The following is a 17,899-nucleotide window of genomic DNA, read 5'->3' as shown; positions in this document are numbered from 1 at the left end:
CTTTTGACACGGTCTCCCACAGTATTCTTGTCAGCAAGTTAAAGAAGTATGGGCTGGATGAATGCACTATAAGGTGGGTAGAAAGTTGGCTAGATTGTCGGGCTCAACGGGTAGTGATCAATGGCTCCATGTCTAGTTGGCAGCCGGTGTCAAGTGGAGTGCCCCAGGGGTCGGTCCTGGGGCCGGTTTTGTTCAATATCTTCATAAATGATCTGAAGGATGGTGTGGATTGCACTCTCAGCAAATTTGCGGATGATACTAAACTGGGAGGAGTGGTAGATATGCTGGAGGGCAGGGATAGGATACAGAGGGACCTAGACAAATTGGAGGATTGGGCCAAAAGAAATCTGATGAGGTTCAATAAGGATAAGTGCAAGGTCCTGCACTTAGGACGGAAGAACCCAATGCACAACTACAGACTAGGGACCGAATGGCTAGGCAGCAGTTCTGCAGAAAAGGACCTAGGGGTGACAGTGGACGAGAAGCTGGATATGAGTCAGCAGTGTGCCCTTGTTGCCAAGAAGGCCAATGGCATTTTGGGATGTATAAGTAGGGGCATAGCGAGCAGATCGAGGGACGTGATCGTCCCCCTCTATTCGACATTGGTGAGGCCTCATCTGGAGTACTGTGTCCAGTTTTGGGCCCCACACTGCAAGAAGGATGTGGATAAATTGGAGAGAGTCCAGCGAAGGGCAACAAAAATGTTTAGGGGTCTGGAACACATGACTTATGAGGAGAGGCTGAGGGAACTGGGATTGTTTAGTCTGCAGAAGAGAAGAATGAGGGGGGATTTGATAGCTGCTTTCAACTACCTGAGAGGTGGTTCCAGAGAGGATGGTTCTAGACTATTCTCAGTGGTAGAAGAGGACAGGACAAGGAGTAATGGTCTCAAGTTGCAGTGGGGGAGGTTTAGGTTGGATATTAGGAAAAACTTTTTCACTAGGAGGGTGGTGAAACACTGGAATGCGTTACCTAGGGAGGTGGTAGAATCTCCTTCCTTGGAAGTTTTTAAGGTCAGGCTTGACAAAGCCCTGGCTGGAATGATTTAATTGGGGATTGGTCCTGCTTTGAGCAGGGGGTTGGACTAGATGACCTTCAGGGGTCCCTTCCAACCCTGATATTCTATGATTCTATGATTTCCCCTTCATAGTGCCGCTTCTTTCCCGTCGCTGGCTGTGCGGCTGCCCCTGCTCCTCCACGGGCCGGAGGACTCAGGGCCGCCCCCCGTTTTTTCCCCTCGGGCGGTGCTCCTCCTGCCACGCCGCCCTTTTGCTCCGGTGGCGCTCCTCCTGCTGCGCCCCGCCCTCGATCGACTTGTGCACCCCCTGGGGTGCGCGCACCCCACTTTGGAGACCACTGGTTTAGACTGTAAGCTCCGCAGAGCAGGGACCGTCTTGCATGATGTGGTTGTACAGCACCCAACACAATGGGGCCCTGATCTTGACTGAGGCCTCTCAGTGCTTCTACAACCGAGGTAATAAATAAGGATGAAAATTTAAACTGAGAAAGTAGGGAGAGGAGAGAAGGAAGGACAGAGCATTTAAAGGGCGGATTGTACCTGTTCAAAGCTGTTCTTCTGGGTCCCCTCCACTCCTTGACTGCGTCCATGCTTATGGCAAAGAACATATGAACCCAAACAACTAATAGGCTCCCCAGTGTGACTCTTCCAAAATCTCCAGCTTTTCGCATGGTCCCAGGGGGTCGAGGTCCTACCTGTGATTACCACTGCCACTCATACTCTGCCCCCATGCTACTGCTTACCTCCACTCAGTAGGATGTCCCTGAAGAAGGGGACTCTGAACCAGAGTGTCAGCATCATCATGTGAGGGGTCATCCCTGGGAACAGCTGCGAAAACCCCGTTGCCTCGGTGCAGAAATTGAGGAAGGCACCAGCCACCAGGACCCCGTGAGGATGGAAGCCAACCACGTAGTTCTTACTTGGATCCAGCTCTGCCGTCTTCACCAGCTGGAGACACAATCACCAATGAGGAGATATAACACAGACGGAGCTGGGAGTTTGTAATGCATCCTAGAGCTGCCGCCAAAGCATGGCTGGGCATTCGCCTGAGAGAAAAGTCATGATTTTTCTGTGTGTGCAGCTGTCTCCCTCCCTCTTGGGGGCGCTACCAGTGAGCAGCCCTTACCCTCCGACACTCACAGAGACTAAAGATGTTCAAAAATATCGTGTCCCCCCCAGTTTATTTTTTTTTTTTAACTTTTCATGACAAATGCCCTTTGAACCAAAATGGGAGATTTCCACCCACCGTTTTCATTTTGGTCACTATTTTTCAATTTCTGACAAAAATGTCAAGCCAAAACCTTTTGAAGTTTTTGGAAACATTTCATTTGGCTGTATGTGGCCCGGTGTGTGTGTGTGTGGGGGGGGAACCCTCTCTCCTGTCTCTCTCTCTCTCTTTTTAAACATCCCCCTCCTTTTCTAGTGGGAAAGTTTAAAAATTGAGAGACTGTTTCTCCCTCCCCCCACTCATTTTTTCACCCAGCACTAGCAGGGACTGCAGCTGTGCCTAGCTCCCGTGGTGCAAACAAAGCATGCAGGGAAGGCTCCTTGGCCCAGATCCTCAAAGGGAATTTGTGCACAATAGGCCTATAGCCTCAGAAGTATGTCAGCACTCACTCCCATTGAAATCAGTGGGTGCTAGGCACCTAAATACCTTTGAGGAGCTGGGTCCTCGTGTCCTACCCCAGCGGTGTGACGCTCCTGCTCTGCTTTAAGGCAAAGGCCCTCTGGGGTAAGGCGATGAGAGGACAAAGGCTTGCGGGTGCAATTTGAATTCCTAGCAACACAGCCTGCCTGACTTTGAGGGTGGGGGAGCGCTCACATTTGAGGAGGAGGAAAATGGTGGCAGAAGGCTGAAAAAGAGCCACTGCCACCAGCAGGTGGCGCTCAGCGGCGTCTGGGCTAAAAGCACATTCCCTGGAGCCTCGTCTGCGGTGAGAAGGGGAAGGAATTCTCCCGCTGGTGCTATAGCACCAGCCCAAGCCGCTTTTCGAGGGGGAGTGACTGTGGAAGAAGCGGGGCAGACCAGGTGCAAGGGTAACCCCTGTCTCCTTGGTGGGGCGCTCTGCCCCCCTCTAGGAGTGGCTACACCATCAGAGATTGGTGAGCCTGCTACGGGCTTGGCTAAGAGTCACGTGTCTTGTGGCTCATGCATTAAGCTCCAGAGGTCCCAGGTTTGATCCCAGCTGATAACAACCAGGGTCCCTTGGTGTTACACAGGCGTAGCTTATCATCGTATTCTTTGCAGACTCTGGAAAGTGCTTCCCCCTTTGCTGGGCTGGCTTAGGGGTAAATGTCACACACAGCTCCCTTGAGTGTCTAACTTTAGGAGGCAGATCCGGAGTCCCCCCGTCCTTTCACCTGCTGGGACAGTTTCAGGGACAGGGGCATCTGCCCCTTTAAAGGGCATCCCTGTCCCACTTCATTGATGTGATCATCAGCAGATGACAGGAGCCACTGGACTAGTTTGGTTACAGCCCAACTCAGATATTCAGTCCCTACCAGCTGGGACAGCTTTTGGGGACTGCGGGTCTGCCCCTTTAACGACATTCTCCCCCACCCTCCCTATCATTGCTAGAGCCCCCAACTATCTGGAGCTGGCCTGGATTTCATAGCCATTTGGATGTGCTGCAAGGGCTGCTTTTCTCCCAGGCTTTACAGGAGGAGGGTGTGTCAGGGAACATGGCTGCTACTCTGAAACCTGTGTTTATCTGGAGAATTGTGAGTGGGGGTATGTTTTTATCTGGATACTGCAGGAGAAGCAGATTCATTTGATAGGACATGAGACACGATAGCGCAGTTCAGGGTGCCTGGACTGTGCCTGGGACCCTAGACTGACTTGCCTGACCCATTTGAGAACGTGGACACTTCCAGCCTGAGTTAGACTTGACCAAGGGTCTGTCTACACTGCAATTAGACACAGCGGCTGACCCATGCCAACTGACTTGGATTTGTGGAGTTTAGGGGCAGTTTAACTGCAGTGTAGATATACAGGATCCTAGAGCCTGGGTTCCAGCACGAGCCCAAATGTCTACACCACAGTTAAACAGTCCCTTAGTCTGTGCCCGCAATCCCGGGTCAGCCGCCACGTGGGTTTTTAATTGCAGTGTAGACAAACCCTCAGTGACCTGGAAACAAAAGTTCCTGCCGACCTGCTCCCAGTTCCCTGAGTCATCCAGTCCCACCGCCACTGGCTGTACAGTTAGCTTTACTTACTGTCCAGCTTCATGAGTGAAGAAGCGTGTTGAGAGCAGTCTGTGCGTGTCTGGCTGCAGCACTATTAGGAGGGGAATAAAATCTACCAGGGAAAGCCCCCAGGGAAAGCAACTCCTCAAGAACATACACACGCCCTGCTGGCAGCGCAGCAGGCAGAGTGAGGCTGTAATCGGCACTCAAGGCAGGGTGGAGGCCTTGTCAATGAGCTCAGGGAGACTGGGAGCAGGGTTGGTGCACAGCAGCTCTGCACCAGCTGGGCAAGCTCACTGCACAGGGGTCCATTCAGGGGTCCATTTCCACTCAGCATAAAGCCCTTTTCACCTCCAGAGCAGCTTAAAGGGCCCTTTGCCTAAGAGAGAATCAGGCCCCACAAGCATTATCCACTCTGCTGCCTCCAAGTACATCAATCCGCTCCGTGGAGCTATTCTAATGGCAGGGCAGCTAATTAATTCCCCTGGAGAAAGCCAGAAACAGCAGCGACAGCAGGTAGGTCATAAGAGGTATTTTTTATGCTGTGGCTAATTTTCCATCTGTCCCGGAGCATTATTGACAATGCACATGTACCCAGTCATGCGCCATCTCCTAACGAGGTGAGGTCGTGAACAAAAAGCCCCTTTGCTACCGGGCCCAGGCGCTGAGCAAGCAAAGGGGTCCGACTGCTGATTTTACTCCGTAGCCAGGGACCTTTCCATGAGTCTCTCAGCCTCAGGCAGCCTAGTTTTGTTTGCTAGTTTTGTTCCTCCTCCCCAAATAGTTCATAAACGGGAAGGCAAACTAGATCTAAGGGTTTGGGGCATCACTGAAATGTCATCGCTCCTGGGGCAGAGGGATTCTCAGGAGCTGTTTAATGGGCCACAGCAACACTCAAGAACAGCTTAGGAGAGGAAGTGAAGACCAGTTCCACCGGCCCGAAGGGGGAGTAGGTAAGTTGTAGCCAAGGGAGGTAGTTTGGTCTAGTAGTTAGAATAGAGGACTGGGAGATCTGGTTTGTAATCCTAGCTTTACCACATACTTTCAGAAGACTTCAGCATGGGGATGGCCATAGGCATCACAATAAGAGCTGAGTTTTTGAAAATTTGTCCTTTTATCTAGGTGCTAAGGCGGATGCTGAGCTCTTAAAAACCTGACCCTTTGTGGGTGCTGAGCACTTGCAAATCTGGTCCTGTGTGACCTTGGTCTGCCCCTCTAATAATGAGAGATGACTCCAAATCAAAATCTCAACGCCACACACTCCTGGAATGGACTTCAGCTGCTCACAATCTGAATATTGCAACCTACATCCAACACTAATAACACTGGCCGAGCTCACAGGGGTGAGACATGGGTCCAGACCTCCTTGACAACCAGGAACAAGTGTCTCAAATTATGCACCCAAAAATGGAGGCACACTAAGTTAGGGAGCATATCTGAAAAGTTGGCTGGAAGCAATTTGTCCATGGCCACGCAGAGCGTCCATAGCCTAGCTAGGATCTGAACCCAGCTCTCCTGAGGTGAGTCCAGTCCCTTAACTAACACTCTATTCTTACAAGCACTATTGCCTCTGTTTGCATGGGCTCCTCATTAACCTGTATGCTACAAAATGAACATTTTTGAAAATGTCATGCAGGGAGAACTGATTTTTATCACAGACCATAAGGGAAGGAAGGACAGTGAGACACAGGGCACAGTTCCTGGAAGGAGATCCAATTTAGACAAGCCAAGGATGGGGAATGCAAATCTCAAAGAGAACTATTCAATAGGAAGCAGACACCTGGGAAGCAGGAATGCTGAAAAATAAACCTAGATGTGACAGTGGAAATCATAATTTTGGATGCTGTTAGGCTTTAGGAGACTGCGTTTGATTCCCAGCTCTGCCAAAGGCTCCCTGTGTGTCCATGGGCAAGTCATTTAACCTCTCTGTGCCTCAGTTCCCCATCTGTAAAATGGGCAGACAACCCCCCCACCTTGTCTCTCTTGTCTATTTAGAGAGTAAACTCTTCAGAGCAAGGGCTGTGTGTGTGTGCGTGCGTGCATGTGTGCAAAGAGGCCCTGACCTGCTTGGGGCCTTGAGGTGCTATTGATACACAAATCATAATATAGAGATGTTACAGCTGAAGGAAAGTCCTGCTCCTGTCATCCTTGGGGAAACCATGCCTTGGACAGTACATTCAGTACTAGGTACCACCACAGCAAAAGGACACTGGCAAATAAAGATATAATTAGGGGGCTGGAGGGATTAATAAGGAAAGATGTGGTTGATGGGTGAGGGGCTGGAGGAGGCAGCGAGGACCGGGGCTGATGCATGAGGGGCTGGGGGCCAGAGCCCACCATCACATGGTTGGAGCCTGCCACTCCAGGGCTAAACTTGGAAGCCTGAGCCCCACCACCCCAGGGAAGGTGCACACCAGCTGTCTGCTCCTCTGGCGTTTGTGGCTCCAGGGGAGGGCCACTGGTTCGCCTGCCCCCAGTCACCACCCAGAAGGCTGTGTCCGCAAGAAAAGCCCCTGATGGCCACATTTGAGAAACGCTGCATTAGACTGGAACAGTTGAGTGGTTCTCAACCTTTTCCATTCTGGGATACCCTCCTGTCATAAACCTACAGCTAAGGATAGCATAAAATCCCTCCTTTACCTGTAAAGGGTTAAGAAACTCAGATAACCTGGTTGGCACGTGACCAAAAGGACCAATAAGGGGAGAAGATACTTTCAAATCTGTGGGGGAAGGTTTTTGTTTTGGGCTTGGGTGTTGTCTCCGGAGACAAAGAGAGAGACCAAGCAAGTAATCTAGCTCCTACTGAATGATACATCTAAACTTACAGAAATAGTAAGTAATAGCAAGGAAATGTGTTAGAGTATCTTTTGTTTTAGTTTGTGAATTTTCCCTGTGCTAAGAGGGAGGTTTATCCCATTTTTGTAACTTTGAAGTTTTGCCTAGAGGGGAATCCTCTATGTGTCAAATCTTATTACCCTGTAAAATTTCCTTCCATCCTGATTTTACAGAGGCGTTTCTTTTACTTTTTTTTTCTTTATAATAAAGTTCTGTTTTTTAAGAATCTGACTGGTTTTTAGTATCCTAAAAACCCAAGGGGCTGGTCTGTGCTCACCTGGTTTACCTATTTAGTTGGTAGATTATTCTCAAGCCTCCCCAGGAAGGGGAGTGAAGGGGCTTGGGGGGATATTTTAGGGAAGCAGGAACTCCAAGTGGTCCTTTTCCTGAATCTTTGTCTAACTCACTTGGTGGTGGTGGCATAACCCATCCAAGGACAAGGAAGGATTTGTGCCTTGGGGAAGTTTTTATCCTAAACTGGTAGAAATAAGCTCAGGGGGTCTTTCATGCGGATCCCCACTTCTATACCCCAGAGTTCAGAGTGGGGAGGGAACCCTGACACCTCCCCTGCAATAAGAGCAATCAGAACCCCAAGAATAGTCCATCTGTGCCTCCTAAGACAACACAAATAGACACTAGAGGGAACAAACCTGCAGCAGCCCCAAAGGCATGGACTAGATAAAACCGAACAGTCCTTTTCCATCCCTGATTTCCATGAATCCTGATTCCTGTGCAGTTAATTTATCACTGGTTGCACAGTGTTCTCATTATTGCTGGCTGCTTATTGCTCTCCTGCAATGCTTTCCTTTTAGGTTTCCCTGTGATTTATTATACTTTTATAGCATGCCTGTGTTTAGCCACCGCATTTAGAATTGCGCTATCTGTTGGCGTATCATTTGTTTTCTTTGCAGGTTCCTTCTGGCAGGAGCTGAGCCAGAATGAAAATCCTGGTGTTTTATAATCCTATCAGCTGGAACATCTGTTCCCAATATAGGTTGGGCCAGATCCAAAGGCCACTGAAGTCAGTGGAAAGACTCCCATTATCCTCAGTGGGCTGTGGATTGGGCCCATACAGATGATGTTTCCCTGAGATAAATATGTACCCTCACATGTTCAGCTGTCCCATGAGTGGCAGCAAGACTAAAGTTACCCTTCCGTCATTCAGGGTTATAAACAGGGCCCAGTCAAAGTTCCCCTCTTCTTGGGGTACATTGTCAACCCAGCATCCACTCATTGTGGGTGCCTCCCATGCTGGTTGTCCAATCTGAGGGACACAGGGCCATGTTGCTCAGAAGCACTGAGCACCTACAACTCCAGCTGAGGCTAGCGGCAGATGCAGGTGCTCAGCACCCTTTGAAAATCAGGCATCTCTTGTGGCTGATCCAAAAGCAGTGGACATGTTAGGAACTGTAGGCCAAAATCCCTGCTCAAGCTGGGTCCACTTCTTCCCGCCATACTCTTGGCTTCTCCTTTCCTCTCTCTCTGCCCACCAGCTCGCCCGGCAGCATCATGAGTCCCATCGGCATCCACTCCCCAGTGCGTTAGTCTCTCCCGATCTGGTTCCATAATTCCGCAGACCCACCAGGGAACGCAGACGTGCAGATCTTGGTTCTGCCAGGGCAGTCCTGGCCAGGCTGCCTCAGCATGTCCAGGGCCCTGAGTAAGCAGCACACCCTGACCTGTGTACACAGTACCAACTTTAGGCCGCTGTGGTGGCAAAAGGACCATGCTTCCACAGAGCTGATATTGCATGTCCTGACCCACAGCTGCACATTCACTAGCGCCTGGGTAAACCTTCCTCCCCTCTGCCCCATCTACTACTCTGCCAGCCCAGAGAATTCCAGATCAGCCTCCCTGTTATGGTTGCACATAGATTTGTATGTCCCAGCAGCCTCAGCAGCGGCTAATGGGTATGAGTGCAAAGGCTGCTAGGACACAAATGTTGGCAACTGGCTGACCCACCAGAAGGATGGTAACGTGGAGTCAGCTGACCGGAGAAGCCAAGAGGACCCCACATTCTGCATGGGTCAGTTCTGCAGTCCCACGAAAATTGTTTCATGGGCTGTTCCCTTGTTCATGTGTTGTTTGCAAGCATAGTGAAACAGGCATTTCAGCACGGAGCAGCGGTTCTCAACCTGCAGGCCACATGCGGCCCAATTAGTACACAGCTGTGGTCCAGCTCAGCAGTGTGCTAAAGGCCGGCCCGCGTGCTGGGGTCTGCCAGGTTCCCAGCTGCCCAGCATGGAGGTGTCCAGGTTGCCCTGCTGCCAAGGGCAGTGGGGTTGGGGCTGCTGGCCTGCCCTATGGGGTCAGGGGCCTGGGGCCTGGGGCAGCCGCATGGCAGGGGTCTGGGGTCGGGACAGCCAGCCCCCACCACAGGGTCTGGGGTCGGGGCTGCCGGCTGACCCCGTGAGCTTCAGGGTCTGGGGCGGATAGCCGGCCGGCCCCGCGTGGCGGGGGGCAGGGGCAGCTACTGCCCTGCCACCCAGCCCCTACGGCCCAGGTAACACTTTGTGGGCAGCATATGCGGCCCACAATGTGTAATAAGTTGAGAGCCACTGGCATAGAGATTGGGGAGGGAGGGTGCTTTGGTGTTAGGTCACTGGCCTGAGACTCAGGAGATGTGTGTTCAATTCCTCACTCTGTCATGGACTAATTGTGTCACCTTGGTCACATCAGTGCCTCTATTCCCAAACTTCCATTGATATGTTGTGGGTGAAAGGGAAATTCCTGTCTTGCCTATTTAGATTATAAGCACTGGGGGCAGGGATGTTCCTTACTATGTGTGTGTACAGCACCTAGCACACTGGGGTGCTGACGTTGGTTCAGTGTCTGGGCATTGCTGTAATAACAACAAGCAATTCTGCACACAGTGGACGTGTGAGCAACTTTTTCATGGGCAGCTCAAGTATCCACAGCTGGAACTTGCACCTAGATCAATGAATAAGATGGCTGCTCACATTCACAGCACCTCGGCCCCTTTCAGGCTGGACTGAATAGTGATGTGCATATAGCAAGCTCGGGTAAGGGCAACCATGCTTTCTCAATATCTTAGGTACATATTTGACCCCTATTACCACAGTATCTAAGCATCTCACTGTCTTTAACAGAATTAGCTTCACAACACCCCTGTGAGGTAGGGCAGTACATTATCCCCATTGTACAGATGGGGAATTGAGGCACAGAGACTTGCCTGAGGTAACACAGGATGTCTGTGACAGAACATGGACTTGAACTGAGGTCTCCCAGGTGCTATGCTTACCACTGGACAATCCTTCTACTCTAGCCTTCCTCTCATTAAGGGAACTCCTAGACACAGTAACTAGCTCCTTGGTGCCTGAATGTTTTCTTTCTAACGTTTAGACATTCCCATTTTCCCTCTTTGTCAAAGTTCAATCTCTTACCGGACTAGTGGTCAAGTTTGGGTCATGGTCACAATATTCTCATACTGGGAAGGGAGCTAATCTCTTACATTGTGCGGCCTAATTGTTATGCAATACAGACTTGTTCTATAGGCCCTTTGGGATGGGAGAAAGGTGGGGACCTCTTCTCTTGCTGATTGGCTGGCTTGTTTGTTTGCTTTTAAAGTGGGGTGGGATTTGCTCTTGATCTGTTCTTTTTGGATGAGTTGTGCCTTTAATAATTGTCAGAGCACCCAGAATCTGGGGCAGGTGTATCCATGTAGATAAATCTAAATAAAGTGAGCTCCTGTCCTGCAGTGCATCCCAAGGTATTTCCCATTCCAGAAAAACAACAACCTGCAAAAGAAAATGGTAAACAAGAAACAATCCTGTGTGGATGTGCCTTCCTCTTGCATCCAACAGATCTGAGGGATGCCGAGCCAATGGCAGGAGATCCAGATGCCTAAGAACCCACCTCGGCTGTGATTGTGTTAGATTTTCCAAGCTGAGCAGTGTTGGGTCTCAGATTAACATTGCTGCCAGCTATATTTGCAGAACTGTAGGAATTCAAGGTCAAAGGACAGGCTAGTTCATCTCCTGACAACGAGAGATTGTTCCCTACAAAAGTATTCCCCGGTGCTTTTTTCAGTGCAATTTTAAATTACTCTGTTTACTGGGCTTTATCCTCTTTCCTCGGAAGACTATTCCACAGCCCAGTGGACCTTGCTGTTAATTATGAGTTAATCTTACACTTTCCTGGGCTAAATTTCATCCTATTACATTACTCCATTTTAGATCCACTCCCTTTTGCTCTTTCCCAAATACTACTATAAGCCAGTGGGTAGAGCAGTGGTTCTCAACCCATGGCCTGCGGGCTGCTTGCGGCCCACACAGCCATGGCCCATGTGACGCCCTCAGGGCCATACAGGTAGTATATATATTGTGAAGTGGACCAGACCTCTATTACCCAGTGTTGTGTGTCCCACATAACACATGGGGAGCTGCATATGTGGTCCACAGTGGTAAATAGGTTGAGAACCACTGGGGGAAAGTCATCAGTCACAGTAGTCAAAATAAAGCCCAAACCCTCCAGTTCAAGTCCATGTCTCTTTCTTCAGGGCTGGTTTTCTTAATAAACAGAAGATGCAAAATCCTTTACATGACACACAACACTGGGTAACAGAGGCCTGGTCCACTTCCACAAGCTGGGAAGGGACAGGATACAGCTCACCCAAGTCACATTGGCTTGTCCACTCTGCTAATCTGCTGTCTTCTCCTTAGCCGATACATAAGTATTGAGATAGAATCCCCCTCCCCTCCATGCAGGGGCACAGGCCAGCGAGGTAAGAGCACTGACCCTGGTATTGTCCGCACCAGCCGGCAGAGTGCAGTGGGATACACACACTGTGCCCTATCAAAAGGCACAGCAAGGGTTTCCTGAGTGCGTGCACGCCCAGAAACCTTGCACTGGCCTTGTTACAATGCTCTTAGGAGTGGCCACGCTGTTGTAGTAGCCAGGCAAGTTACAAGCAACATCTAAACACCACACATGCCTCACCCTTTGTGGTTCTCAAATACAAGCTCATTAGCTCTTTGTTTTGTTCTCCTGAGCCTGAGATGGAGGAGCTGGTGTTTGCCAGGCAATCATTGCCCTTTACACCACTACACCTTTTAATCTTCAGTCCTAGGCAGAAAGGCCCTGGAGCCTAAGCTAAAGCCATGTTTTCTCTCTGACTAGCACATCCACAGGGAGAAGGAGGACTGTTAATATTTCATGCAGTCCAAGCAGCGTTTGTGTTATGTTTCCATTATTCAAATGGGGACCAGGCTGTGGGCCACAGTCCTTCTTCCTGCTCTGCTCCAGTAAACAACTAGACAACAGCAAACCTTCTCTCCTCCCCATCCCCTTCCTCCCGCCCTGGGCCACTGCTTTCTGCTGCTTTGTGATCCCATGTGGAGTCCCCTCAGGCCCACACAACCCTAATTCCAGTGCAGCTCTAGAACACAACTGGAGCTGCAAAGTTCCCCTTCCCCTGAGGCCGGGGCAGCCTGTCTTGTGATCAGAGCAAGGCACCAGGAGTCAGGAGTCTGTTCCCCAATCGGAGGCTGATTGATCCGGGATAAATCTCTTAGGCCAAAGTGTTCCTACTTGTGTGTCTTGAGCTGGTCCCCTAAATCCACATTGAGGCTCCTAAGCAGAGCTGGCCTGATGTTCCCAGGTGCTGAGCACACGCACCTCCCAGCGACTTCCTGGCAGAAGACACCCCTCCTTGCTTGGCCTACCTGGGAGTCCAGTTTGGTGTGGAATGCAGGCCTTGCTCTCGGGATATTAACCCCTATGTGCAAGTGGGTGGGCAAGGGGAGGAGCTGTGTCTCTCTCCCGCCCATGCACTGGCCAGGTTATTTGCCAGGTAAACATGGAGAAGTGTTATTATTTGTTTTGTGGTAGCACCTCAGAGCCTGAGTTATGGACCTGGAGGACCCCACTGTGCCAGGCATGGTACAAACACAAAACAAAAAACCCCTGCCTCAAAGATTTCAAGCAGCACCCTTTCAAAGGCTGTAGTAACTTGCTTCCAACACACCTGAGCAAGAGGGAGATGGGAGGAATTGTGACTTGTCATAATGGCTTCCTGGGGCTGAGCGATTACACACTGCCCCTTACTCAGGGCTGAGCTTAAAGGCTCAAGCTAGCCCTTCGCTTATATCTCACAGATGTGTCATTGACTTGCCAAGACTGCTCCCATGTTGTTGCATCTGACACTTATGCTCCTATGGTGTATGTATCCGTACGCACAGGAAGCTCAAAGAAGGACAGAGTTGCTGACCAGGGTGAGATAAATCTGATGTGCTTCCATCCAGTCGGAACAATGCTGGGCTTTTCAAGATCATGGTTTGGAGGTTTCACTGCCATTGGGACTTCCTGGCATTTGAGTGAACTAGCAGGGGCAGCTGCAGTATCAGACAATAATGAAGCAAGATTGAATTCCAGATTGGTTTGTCTCATTTCAATCTCCCTGAGTTATCTCGTAGGTTATTGAAGGAAATGTGGGGTGGGCGGGGGAGAACATATGACCTATGTACAGCATGAAAAGTTACATAAAAGGTGGTTTCAAAACAAGCAGAAATCACTTAGCAGTATCAGCATCAGCGTTCTTGCTGCACCATCAGGTGCATAAAGCTTAAGTCAGTAGCCAACAAATAAATGCAAGAACCGTGTGCCATATACAGTACGATATGATAAATGGGCATATAAATCAATACACATCAAGTCACACGCCTTCGAATCCGGGCACAGGATTGAAGTTGCCGTACAATGAGCCTCATCTTGATATTTCACTTCTCTATTCTATTCTGGTAGTACCGAGATGCCTTGGTCCTGGACTGATGATTACAGTCAAATGATCACAACATGGGAAACCAGGCTGATTAGACATGTGCAGGGAAGCAAAAGCTACATTTTGCAGTGAAAAAACAGAGCTGGTTGAAATACTGAATTTCTGTGCCATGGCAAATGCCGACCCTAAAAAAATATTTTTGGTTTGAGATTGGAACAAAAAGTTGACAATTCAAAATGTCCCCAAACGTGTAATTTCAGAATAAAAAATTTGTTTCAGGTCAGCTGTAACATTTCACTTCCATAGAATTGAATATTGACTTTGACTCTTTTTGTCCATTATAGTTTTATTTTATATAAATTTTTACTTTATTTTTCTTTTTTTATATAATTTGAAATGAGGGTTTAATTATTTTAAAATTATAATATGAACATAAAATAATAATTTGTGTTTGGTAATCCAACTGCTAATTAGCTTAGTAACTGATACTGTAATTTGCATAACATAAAATGGTATAATAAAATAATATAAATATGAAATAAAAATATAAAATAAAACACATTTCTAAATGAGAAGTCAATTTCAAAATGAAAAACTGAAATGCTCTGATAAGGTTGAAATGGACCGTCTCAACCACATTGAACTGTTTCATTTTTTTTTTTTTCAAAACGAAATGTTATTGAAATTGACATGTTCCCATGGAACCTTTAGGTTTTTTGAATTGGACTTTTTGATTGAAAAATGTTCCATTAGCAATATTTGATCATCTCTGTGTCAAAGTGAGCTTTGTTTGGTATTTTAATGGCAAGGCACGTCAGTGATATGGTAACCGGGGGGAGCTAGCTGAATTAGAAAGACTGGGCAGGCAGGGCGCTAGACTGTAACTGGGAGAAGACCTGGGTTCAAGACCCTGCTCTACCACAGACTACCTGGGTGATCTTGGGCAAGTCACTTAGTCTTACTCTGCCTTAGTTTCCCTCTTTATACAATGGGGATAATAGCTGTGCCCTACCTCACAGGGGTGCTATGGGGATAACTATGTTAAAAGAGCAGGGGCCACCTTGGTACTATAGCAAGGGGGGCCGTGGACACATTTATTAATAATAGGCAGTTTATAGGCTGAGGTCAGTGAATTATCTGCAAACAGGCTTCAGTGTCAATACATTCTGCTCATTATTCGTGCATATAGGGGGCTAATTGAGGGGTTCAGGAGGGAAGTTCCTCTCTGGGCTGTTTATTCCACAGTTGTACATTCCTCTGAGGCAGCTTGTGCTGGCTGCTGTTGGAGCTAGGATCCTGGCCTGGAAAAGGCACTGATCTGAGCCAGTGTAGGCAGGAAGGAATGGTTTGCATGAACACATCTCCGTTTGTGGGCTATTCAAGATCCATTCTCCCAGACTACTGCTTCAAGTATTTGTGTAGTCTCCCAGATTGGATGGCTCCCAAAGAGGCTTCAAACTGGCCACATAACTCCTACCAGTAAATATGAGTTTACGTAGGGTGACCAGATAGCAACTGTGAAAAAACGGGACATGGGGTGGGGGGTAATAGGCAACTATATAAGATAAAGTCCAAAAAAACGGGACTGTCCCTATAAAAATTTGGTCACCCTAAGTTTACGTGAGTATTCAGTCAGGATCAGGCTTCCTGCACCCTCCTCCCTGCGCAGGAGAGGAATGGTGACTCTGAGCTGTCTGTAGTTCTGTGGTCTCCTTCTGGAGTGATACGGCGATGCACTGCCCCTAAATTAGGGCAGATTTCAAATGGCCTAGAGAGATTGGGGCCTATGCCAGTGACACAGAAAGAGCTAAGAGAGAGATGACTTTGCGCCACTTGACTTTGTGTAACCCCATACTCCCTTCTTTCTTCTCCTACCAATAAATGAAAAACGAAGTGACTGGCCAAGGCTGTTAGAAATTTAAAAGTTCATGGTTAATTTCACGGGCAACTGTATAAATTGCCTCAATTACGAATAATGCCGCCCTTTTATACAGCTCATGACGAAGGGTCCTCGCTGACGTAAAGAATTCCTGGGTGCGTTTGTTTTCAATCAAAGTAGTTTGTGCATGGGTCAGAGCCTGAAAAATCCAGCAGTGCCTCAGGACCACAGTTCTGTTAAGTAACCCCAGTCATGGTTTTTGCATAACCAATGGAATGAGCAAGATGCAGGCCGGAAAGTCCTGAATGGCAGCTTTACAGCATTACACTGTGCTATCTGAAGACACATGGGCCAGATTTTGCTCACAGTTACACCAGTGACAATCCAGCATGACGCCACTTACAGTGGTGGCCTTTCAAAGTTTGCCAGTTGCCTTAGATAAGTAGATTCCGTTAGATAACCTCAGTATTTGCAGTACTTGAGATATTTCCTCTTGTAAGCGGCGGGAAAGAGAAAGGGATGCTGTATATACTGAGGTAAACTTTTCTACCTGTCCCGAGTACTAGAGTGGTACTCTAGTACCTGATACCAGAACCGGAAGACAAGAATTTAAGGGTGAATTTGCTCTTCATACAGTAGCTGATTACAAAAGAGCCCATGCTTCCTGTGCTTTGCATCAGTTCTGCTCTGGTTCTGACAGGGTTTCCATTTTCTCCCCTTGCTTTCTGGGCTTAACGACTGGTTCTCGTCAAATTGCGTCAGGATGAAACCAGGTAACAGTCAATTTGGAGGTGGGTTTTGTTTGTTTGTTTACAAGAAATTGCTGTATGAGGGCAAGGTTCAGGCTGGTAGGCCTCAAGTTAAATCTCACCGGGCTTGACTGAGCCCTGGGACGTTCTGGCTTCTGCACTTTGACAGGGCCTTTCCCCATAAGATCTCAAAGCATTAATTTTGCAAGGCAGGTAAGCATTATCACCCCTGCATTTACAGAGGGGCTGCAGAACAAGAGGTGAAGTGACGTGGCTTCCCAGCAAGCCAGTGCCAGAGCTGGGTATAGAACCCAGGTCTCCTGACATCTAGTCTCTCACTGAAACCCCCAGACAACAGCGCTTCCTGATAGATGGCCCGCAGCGTGAGTGGGGCAGGTGCATGGGGGATGCAAGTGGATGTGTGTGGAAGGGAAGGGACTGTGTGAAGGGACAGGAGAGGAACACTGAGTGGGGGATGGCCAGTGGTAGTTAGCAAGTGCCCATTGAACCCACTGGTTCATTAGCAAAGAGTGAAGCCGAATGCAGGTTAAGCTGAACAAGTGCAACTTTATTAAACCCTGTGCCCTGTTCTAGTCTGTCCATCTGGCTGAGGTGCTTCCAGACCTGTTCCCCTGGTCCTAACAGCCCTTCTGGGGAACGCGTGCCCTCTGACTCCAGTTCCCCTGGCCCTGATCATGATACACGCATCAGGGCCTCGCCCAGTTCCTCAGTGGCCCATTGCTGCAACCTCCCTCATTCAAAACCTGCCAGCCCCACCCCCTACAGACTGCTGCAACTGCACATAAGGGGTCTGGGTTGCCGTGCAAGAGTTTTCTGTGCACCCTGCTGAATTTCAGGTTTATTTTTCTCTGCTTCCTTCTCTCCCCACTCTAGAAGTTCTCCTAAACTCACCAGGATGGGCATCCGGCCTGCTGGCCTGTTCACAGGGGCCTGGCAGCCCTCGCTTACAGAATTGTCCCTGTTTTTTTAAAAAAGTCACACCATGATAACTCTGCTAGCATGATACCAGCAGCGGGGAGCTCTGACAGTGATAGATCTGCGACAAGCCCATGTTCACATGCCTGAAGCTTGCAATGGCAAAACTGCACAGCCAGTTAGTTACCTGCATGCAAGTAGCTGCATATGATGAGTTAATTTCACTCAGACTCCAAGAAAATGGATGCACGAACCAGCCCTCCCCTCCTTTCTCCTGCAGCAATGGTGCTCCGAGATCAGAGCTCAGCTGTAGGGGACATTTAAAATAGCTTCCTAAAATAACAGAGGTCAGAGCAAATCGGCAGCTCTTTTTCACCTTCTTACCCACAGAAACGGAAGATTTGCCATGTCAGGTTTGCTTCTGGGATAGGGGAGGATTAGAAGCCATGTTTAATCCTCCAGGAGCAACTGATCCTTTTGTGTTAAATGAACTGATTGTACACAAACACTGCAGCCTGAGCTGCTTTTCTGGGGCTTGACTGAGGAGCAAAGACCAA

The 17,899-nt window shown here is 48.8% G+C and overlaps 1 protein-coding gene across 1 annotated transcript in view; it reads right to left on the bottom strand.

The window, feature by feature from the left end:
• MOGAT2 (monoacylglycerol O-acyltransferase 2) overlaps window positions 1-17,899 on the bottom strand; it is a 56,978-nt gene that overhangs the window by 10,575 nt on the left and 28,504 nt on the right. Inside the window, exon 3 of the mRNA XM_077841863.1 lies at window positions 1,762-1,966. Within this exon, the coding sequence (XP_077697989.1) occupies window positions 1,762-1,966 (205 nt within the window). The remainder of the gene's footprint in view (window positions 1-1,761; window positions 1,967-17,899) is intronic.

Source organism: Eretmochelys imbricata, chromosome 1 (genome assembly GCF_965152235.1).
Source record: "Eretmochelys imbricata isolate rEreImb1 chromosome 1, rEreImb1.hap1, whole genome shotgun sequence".
In the NCBI taxonomy this organism is placed as follows: Eukaryota; Metazoa; Chordata; order Testudines; family Cheloniidae; genus Eretmochelys; species Eretmochelys imbricata.
The sequence above is the reverse complement of the archived record's forward strand: the minus strand, read 5'-3'. Positions and strand labels throughout refer to the sequence as shown.